At 41.8% G+C, this 8,894-nt stretch overlaps 1 protein-coding gene across 1 annotated transcript; it reads left to right on the forward strand.

Annotated features, from left to right (window-relative positions):
* The first annotated feature begins 60 nt into the window (after positions 1-60).
* ubxn4 (UBX domain protein 4) lies at positions 61-8,877 on the forward strand. The gene is made up of 13 exons (XM_069680776.1): positions 61-251; positions 911-1,013; positions 1,492-1,520; positions 1,787-1,905; positions 3,238-3,430; positions 4,098-4,176; positions 4,276-4,330; positions 4,592-4,756; positions 5,135-5,262; positions 5,429-5,531; positions 5,665-5,796; positions 5,903-6,117; positions 8,071-8,877. The coding sequence occupies exons 1-13, from the start codon at positions 170-172 to the stop codon at positions 8,207-8,209; spliced, it is 1,542 nt and encodes a 513-aa protein (XP_069536877.1). The 5' UTR covers positions 61-169; the 3' UTR covers positions 8,210-8,877.
* The last annotated feature ends 17 nt before the right edge of the window (positions 8,878-8,894 follow it).

The following is an 8,894-nucleotide window of genomic DNA, read 5'->3' on the forward strand; positions in this document are numbered from 1 at the left end:
GGAAAAAAAAAAAACGGTCACATGACCCAAGCAGGAAGTGTCGTCTGCCAGCTGATCTGTTTAGGCTCGGAAGTAGAAACTGACAGCTGACTCTTCATGAATTCATGTAACTGTTCGCTTAGGTGGTTAGCAGCGTCTCCAAACAGAGGCAGAGACACAGCTAGCAAACATGCTGTGGTTTGAGGGCTCCATTCCTGACGCCATTGCCGCTGCTAAACAGCGGAGCTCCGTCTTTGTCGTTGTCATTACAGGTATGTGTTTGTCGGTTAGCAGATAGCTTACGCTAGCCTGCACATTCATCAAGTTATAAAGAAGCACAGCGCTGGCATGCTAGCCTGCTAGCCATGACAGTTGTACTAAGCTATTAGTCAGCTAGCTGAACCCACCAGCAGATAAATGAGAACTGTTGTTACTGATGTTTGAGGACAAAAAGACACAGTAACTATATTTCGAACAGTGATGCACCAGCTGCTAATGTTGGTTAGCATACTGCAATTTTTAACGCTATCGTAAGAGCTGTCAATTTGTCTACAACAGCACATATCCGGATTAAGTTACCGGAAGACTGAGCACAGGTTGGTTGATTCCTTTAGCTTAGCATAGTCGTAATACAGTTCAGTTATTTTTAAAGAGAGATTATAACTGGACACATCAGGACTGACACTGCTGACACGCGGGTACAAATGACATCCAATCAGCGTCTTTACAGTCATGTAAATTAAACGTCATCAGTGTGAACTGAGTCATTCTTATATAACAGTAGTAATAGTATTAGTAACGGTATATATAAATACAGGTTATATATGAATTTAGGTTACATAAAGTTTGTAGTAATAGTATTAGTAATATGTAGGTTGAATGTGTTGATGGTTTAATGTTACTAAACTCATCACTGTCTCTCTGTGTCCAGGGGACGACGAGCAGTCTGCACAGCTGATGTCAAGCTGGGAGGAGGACAAAGTCTCAGAGGCAGCAAACAACTGCTGTGTGGCCATCAGAGTGGATGCAAAGAGGTGCTGATGTGTTTACTTCTGAATAACAGTTAAATGGGGGGTGACTTCTTCTAAGATATTAACCAAGTATGTTAGTAAGATGTCAAGATGGTTTTTTCTGCTTACTATTTATCTGATTGGTAACTGGTATAACCTTCATGAAGCTGACTGTACCAGAACTAACCCAATAGATAGATTACATGGATGGATGGATAGATTACATAGATTGATGAGTGGATGGATGGATGGATGGATGGATTGATAAATTCCATTGCTTGATAGATGAATAGATAGATAATAAGTAGATAAACAGATAAATTCCCTCATGCTTGTTATTGATGTATAAAAGAGGCCCTGCAGTCTTCTCACTCTCAGATAAAGAATAGATACCTGAATATCCTAGTCTAAGTATTCACCTGATCCGACAGGTGTTTGATGTGGTACATTTAAACACACGTGATAAAGTGTTAATATTTCTCCATGCGATTCTTTTTCACAGTGAGACATGTGTGCAGTTCTCTCAGATCTGTATCCTTTTATTTCATAATATAAAGGCTGATTTACTGTTGAGCTGTTACATAGAGGTAGTTTTACTGATGAAAGGAAAGTTATTATTTTCCATGCTCATCATAACTAATTATAACTTTGACAGGTCATATCATCAAGACTGTTTTCTTTTTACCGTTCTTTAATATCATGGTATGACTGCTGTGATTAGTCTCCCATGAGACTGACTGTTTATGCTGCTAATGTAAGCACTGGAGGGGGCTTATTCCTTAACCCCCCATGTGAAGATCCAGTGGTGTGTATACCGTCAAGCTTTTTCATCGGCGAGAACGGGATTCCTCTGGAAGTCATCGCTGGCAGTGTGTCTGCCGAAGAGCTGATGAAGAGGATCCACAGAGTGAAGCAGGTACAGGAGGCGAGGCTGGCTTACATAGTGAAATATACTATACACAGTGAAATATATTTACATGCAGTGAAATATACCAATCAATCAATCAATCAAATTCAATCAAGGCTCTACCTCCCACACTACTCTTAGAGACTTTAGGTACCACAAGCAGGCCTGCATCCTGGGAGCGCAATGTTCTAGAGGGGTAATATGGCACTATGAGCTCTTTAAGATATGATGGTGCCTGACCATTAAGAGCTTTGTAAGTAAGAAGAAGGATTTTAAATTCTATTCTAGATTTTACAGGAAGCCAGTGCAGAGAGGCTAATACAGGAGAGATGTGATCTCTCTTCCTAGTTCTTGTCAGCACACGTGCTGCAGCATTTTGTACCAGCTGCAGAGTTTTTAGTGACTTATTAGGGCAGCCTGATAGTAACGAGTTACAATAATCCAACCTGGAAGTAACGAATGCATGGACTAGTTTTTCTGCATCGTGTTGAGACAGGATGTGTCTGATTTTTGTTGCGAAGGTGAAAGAAGGCTGTCCTTGATATTTGTTTTATGTGGGAGATGAAGGACATATCCTGATCAAACAGAACTCCCAGATTCCTAACAGTAGTGCTGGATGCCAGGCTGATGCCATCTAGGGCAGCTATATCATTAGAGAAAGAGTCTCTAAGGTGTTTTGGGCCGAGCACAATAACTTCAGTTTGTCTGAATTAAGTAGCAGAAAGTTTCTAGTCATCTAAATATGACTTATAAAATATATGTACAATTAAATATATTTATATACAGTCAAATATATGTCAGATTTTATACAGTGATATATTTACATACAGTGATTTATATTATGTACAGTGAAATATATTTATATAAAATATGAGAGAAAACAAAGGATAAAGGTTAAACGTAGTTAAACGAAAAGAAATGAAATATGAAGAAGTAAAACCACGACAAACACATTAACATCACATTACACACATCATCACATAAAAGCCTTTTGTTTTAAGAGGTGATTTAAAAGATGTCACTGATTCTGCTGGTCTTATCCGGAGAACTTGACTTTAGTTTGCTGTCCAAGCTCCGTCAGAGGAAACTCTTCAGCAGCACCTGTTTTTACACTCATTTATAATACCAATCATATTTATTCTGCCAACATTTTACCTGTATTACAAACATACTGCTGCTCATTAGATTGTTACCTACCTGTATGAATGAACACAGGATGTGAGGGGGAAGCCATTATGAAAGTACATCACAGCCCTTCTTAACACCTGCACTATGTCATATAGCATATAACATAAAAGTAATAGTTCTTCATAATAAAGATCTTTACCTTTTTGCTGACAGATGCACGCTCAGCAGATGGGACCAGACACGAGTGCCCCTGTCGAAGCCAGCCCATGCGACAGCGCAGCCTCAGAACTGGCTCCAGATCCAGTCTCAGAACTGGCTCCAGATCTAGTCTCAGAACCAGTCTCAGATCTGGTCTTAGATCCATCAGTGCCCGGCATGTCAGCAGCAGCACCAGAAACAACAAAAGGTGAGAGATTCTGAATCACTTGAACATGAAACTTTGATCCTCATGTTCCTGTAGCAAAAAGGCAAATATCGCATGTTACAGTTCTATGAATCCTGTGGGGCGCTAGAGGTGGTGCTTTAAGCACTGAATTAACAAAAAGTTTGACAACCTTAAATTACATATTACAATTGCCCATTGTAGAAGGGTTTGGTGGTGGACAGGGGTCAGCATGGGCACCCTGACCGGTCTGCAGCTACACAGCCCCATACACCACAAACTGTGATGCTCTGTGTGTTCTGACACCTTTCTATCAGAACCAGCAGAAACTCTTTCAGCAGTTTGAGCTACAGTAGCTCTTCTGTTGGATCGGACCACACGGGCCAGCCTCTGCTCCCCACACGCGTCGCTGAGCCTTGGCTGCCCATGACCCTGTCACAAAGTGTTTGCTGCCTCACATACATGATAAACGTACCCCACCCACTGACAGGAGCCATTGTAACGAGATAATAAGTTATTCACTTAACCTGTCAGTGGTCATAATGTTATGGCTGATCGGTGTATATATATATATATATGTGTGTGTATATACAGTATATATACACTCACCAGCCACTTCGTTAGGTACACCTGTACAATCTAAAGCAGTTGGAAATTGTAACGTAAGTAATCCAGTGAACTCTCTTTGCAGCTTCTCTCTCAGTGACTCCGGCTGAAGAAGAATCATCACATTCTCAGAGTGAAGAGAACCTGGAAGCTAAAGTGGAAAGGTGAGAGCACACCTGCACGTGATATTTAATCCGTTTACTGTCCTCTAATGTTTCTATTTTTAAAAAAAAATATATATTTAATCAATACTTTTCTGTCAGGTTAACAAAGAAACTGGAGGAGAGACGAGAGCAGAGGAAGATCGGAGAAGAGGAGGTAAGGAGACATTTAGTGATGGCGTATAATCCCAGCTGTGCCAGCAGACGGTGCTGTGCACAGTAGAGTTACACAGTATCACTGTAACATTGATACTTGACTGTAACATATAAATATATAAATATAGAGTTTATACTGTATATACTGTATATATATTATACTGTAACAGAATAGCTCAGAGTCTTTGCAGCCACACACTCAATAATACTTAATAATAATAACTATTACTATTATAAGTAATGACCGTGACCTGTGTCTTAGAATGAAATCAGGAAGGAAATCGAGCGGAGGAAGGTGGGGAAGGACATACAGGACTTCAAAAAGAAAAAGGAAGAGGAGAAGACCAAGAGACTCCTGGAGGAGAGGAATCGAGAGAAGGCCGAGGAGAAGGCTGCCAGAGAGCGAGTTAAACAGCAGATCGCCTTGGTATGATCATCCTACATCTTCTTTACAGCTAATTTTGTTTCCCCTAACCCTAACGAACATCAAATCAATTCATCAGTGGATAAAAAACAACTGAAGGGTTCAAGTACTTTAACAGCAGTGAAACAACTACACAGTGATGGTGATTGGAGTGACTTAGTGAGTGAGGACAGTATGATGTTTAACAGTGTGGTGGGTATGACATGGCTCTGTTTGGTTTTATTTTATTTTTTTAAATTTTAAGTGTTACACCTCAATTCATTCATTTTGAACTCTGCAGGTATACAGTTTAATGCTGACATTAACCTTAGTTACTCATCTGTTCAAAACCGAGTAGACATAAAACATGTACATTAACTACATGGTCCCTCTGTGCTGCAGGACCGAGCTGACCGAGCAGCTCGCTACGCTAAAATCCAGGAGGAGGACAAAGCTGCTAAACAGGCGCAGCAGCTGGTCAGACAGGCAGAGCAGGAGGCCAGGAAGGAGGTGCAGCTCCGGGAGAGGAGGTACACACTTTACACAGGAGTAATGTGTGCCTGTGTGACACACACAGTGACACAAGCAGTGGCATGTACATGCATATATCTATAAATGTATGTATTGTCTGTATGTTTGTATAAATGTGTACACTGTCTGCATGGATTTATCTGAAATATGTCCATGTGATATCAGTACTGTAGCGAGGATACAGTTCCGGCTACCAGACGGCTCTTCCTTTACTAACCAGTTCCCGTCACAGAGCAGACTGCAGGAGGCGCGACACTTTGCTGTTCAGGTCAGTTTCTGGCCGTTTCCTTACAGTCGCTGCTCTTCTAGTTGTTGATATTTAATTATTTAAGTGGCAGACTGAGTGGGCATCACAGATAGCTGGAAACCCCTCTGACTGTTTTGTGCTTCCCCTGTTTCAGGAAGTGGGAAATCGCTATGGCAACTTTTCCCTGGCGACCATGTTCCCTAGGCGGGAGTTTACCAGTGAAGACCTGGACAAGACTCTGCTGGAGCTGGAACTGGCTCCCAGTGCTTCCATAGTGCTGCTGCCGGTGAGGCCGTGTAACGTGTGTGTTGTGACGCTGTAACCTGTGTGTTGTGACGCTGTAACGTGTGTGTTGTGACGCTGTAATGTGTCTGTTATCCTGTCCTTTGCAGCAGTCCAGCAGACCTGCTAACACCGTGGCTCAGTCCTCTGGGGGTATCTGGGCAGTTCTGGGCACGCTCCTCTACCCTCTGCTGGCTGTGTGGAGATTCCTCAGCTCCTTCCTGTTTGCAACCCCGCCCCCTCCTGGCGCAGAGTCCAGGGGCCCCACCCACCACCAGTCCAACTCCTACTCAAAGTCCACACCAGCGTCCGACAAAACAAAGCGGTGAGGGATGGTCTTTGCTCTGTTACAGACAGAAATAACTTAAACAGCAGGATGTAAACGTCTGCCAGAGAATCAACCCCCTACATCTGCATTCTGAGGAATATCACATTGAACAGGTTCACAACGTGTCAAAAACTAACAACAGATCCAGACTACATTCAATTAATCTGAAATGTACCTGAAACTTTCTGAAAGCATCTTAATTTAACCTGTGAACTAAATCTACACCCAGGCCTCGTCCGCATACCGACAGGTGTTATAACAAAAGCCTCTGAGTTTTGGCCTCTGAGTTACTGCTAGTTAATCATGCTGCTAGTTTACCCTGCTGCTAGTTTATCATGCTGCTAGTTTATCATGCTGCTAGTTTATCATGCCGCTAGTTAATCCTGCTGTTAGTTAATCATGCTGCTAGTTTACCCTGCTGCTAGTTTATCATGTTGCTAGTTAATAATGCTGCTAGTTAATCATGCTGCTAGTTTACCCTGCTGCTGGTTAATCATGCCGCTAGTTTACCCTGCTGCTAGTTTACCCTGCTGCTAGTTAACCATGCTGCTAGTTAACCATGCTGCTAGTTAACCATGCTGCTAGTTTACCCTGCTGCTAGTTTATCATGCCGCTAGTTTACCCTGCTGCTAGTTTATCATGTTGCTAGTTTATCATGCCGCTAGTTTACCCTGCTGCTAGTTTATCATGTTGCTAGTTTACCCTGCTGCTAGTTTACCCTGCTGCTAGTTAACCATGCTGCTAGTTTACCCTGCTGTTAGTTAATCATGCCGCTAGTTAATCCTGCTGTTAGTTGAACATGCTGCTAGTTAATCATGCTGCTAGTTTATCATTTTGCTAGTTAATCATGCTGCTAGTTTATCATTTTGCTAGTTTATCATTTTGCTAGTTAATTATGCTGCTAGTTTATCATTTTGCTAGTTAATCATGCTGCTAGTTTATCATTTTGCTAGTTTATCATTTTGCTAGTTAATTATGCTGCTAGTTAATCATACTGCTAGTTTATCATGCTGCTAGTTTAACCTGCTGCTAGTTAATCATGCTGCTAGTTTACCCTGCTGCTAGTTTATCATGTTGCTAGTTTAGCATGTTGCTAGTTAATCATGCTGCTAGTTTATCATGTCGCTAGTTTATCATGTTGCTAGTTAATCATGCTGCTAGTTTACCCTGCTGCTAGTTTATCATGCCGCTAGTTAATCCTGCAGTTAGTTGATCATGCTGCTAGTTAATCATGCTGCTAGTTTATCATTTTGCTAGTTAATTATGCTGTTAGTTTATCATTTTGCTAGTTAATCATGCTGCTAGTTTATCATTTTGCTAGTTAATTATGCTGCTAGTTAATCATACTGCTAGTTTAGCATGCTGCTAGTTTAGCATGCCGTTAGTTTATCATGTTGCCAGTTAATCATGCTGCTAGTTTACCCTGCCTTTAGTTTATCATGCTGCTAGTTTATCATGCCTTTAGTTTATCCTGCTGCTTGTTTATCATGCTGCTAGTTTATCATGCCTTTAGTTAATCATGCCGCTAGTTTACCCTGCTGCTTGTTTACCCTGCCTTTAGTTTAGCATGCTGCTAGTTTAGCATGCTGCTAGTTTAGCATGCCGTTAGTTTATCATGTTGCCAGTTAATCATGCTGCTAGTTTACCCTGTTGCTAGTTTATCATGTTGCTACTTTATCATGTTGCCAGTTTATCATGCTGCTAGTTAATGATTCTGCTTGTTAATGATGCTGCTGGTTAATCACGCTTTTTAAATAAAACAGATCCGTTTTGTTGTTACCCATACAAGTGTTTGTACTGTGTTTGTGGTTAGTTCCATTAATAAAGGTGTGTGTGTGTGTGTGTGTGTGTGTGTGTGTGCGTGTGTGTGTGTGTGTGTGTGTGTGTGTGTGTGTGTGCGCGCGCGTGCATGTGTGTGCGTGTGTGCATGCATGCATTGCTTCCACACAGAGAATCTCTCTCCAAACAAACTCTGGAGAAGCGTCCCAAAGACTTCAAGAAAGACGGTAAAATCTGTCGGCTGAGGACCCAGGAGGATAGTGAGGACGACAACAACACCTGGAATGGGAACTCCACCCAGCAGATGTAGCATCCCTACAGGCTTTCTACTGTGATAGTTTGACCCCTCTGTTCTCTTACTATGTTCCAGGCTCTGCTCCTTCGCCTGCATGGTGATAATCAATAATCATAAACTGATCCTCTCTGGGCTTAGCTGAGTGTATTTGTGTGATCCTGATTCTGTCTCCTGAGCGGCTCAGATTACTGCTGGTCCAGAGTCCTTCTCAGATCTATCAGAGGGTCCCACCAGGTCTCTGTAAACCTGGTCTCTGTAACCTGGTCTCTGTAACCTGGTCTCTGTAACCTGGTCTACATAGACCTGGTTTCTGTAATGAATCAGACAGTCTGGTTTACAAACTCCTCCTGACAGTAAACTTTGTTGGAATCTGAGCCGTCTTTACCTCATCTGATGGAGTCTGCATCTGGAAATTGTTTATTTTGAAAAGTTTAACTGACAGTGACTCACCTGGGTGAGTACCTCTGGATGAGTACCTGGCGTTTGAACTAAGATTTAGTTTAAGATGTAAAAATATTTCATCAGACCACTTGCAGCTGCTGGCAGAGGACTGTACTTCTGCACACACACACACACACATACACGCATATGTTGGCAGTATGTGTTTCTACTAGTTAACAATGGGTGGCTTCTGTATTTCTCCTTATTAACATTGAAAATTAAAGCAGCCTGTTTTTCAGAAACCCTGAAATGTGTCTTG

Source organism: Semicossyphus pulcher, unplaced genomic scaffold, assembly GCF_022749685.1.
Source record: "Semicossyphus pulcher isolate SPU_LCO1_2020_fin unplaced genomic scaffold, fSemPul1.0.p SCAF_41, whole genome shotgun sequence".
In the NCBI taxonomy this organism is placed as follows: domain Eukaryota; kingdom Metazoa; phylum Chordata; class Actinopteri; order Labriformes; family Labridae; genus Semicossyphus; species Semicossyphus pulcher.

Bases quoted from the DNA above. Each gene is read 5' to 3' on its own strand.
- ubxn4 (XM_069680776.1), top strand. From the start codon at position 170: ATGCTGTGGTTTGAGGGCTCCATTCCTGACGCCATTGCCGCTGCTAAA. The intron at 5,797-5,902 runs GTGAGGCCGTGT...TGTCCTTTGCAG, and splicing joins CTTCCATAGTGCTGCTGCCG to CAGTCCAGCAGACCTGCTAA. The intron at 6,118-8,070 runs GTGAGGGATGGT...GCTTCCACACAG, and splicing joins GCGTCCGACAAAACAAAGCG to AGAATCTCTCTCCAAACAAA.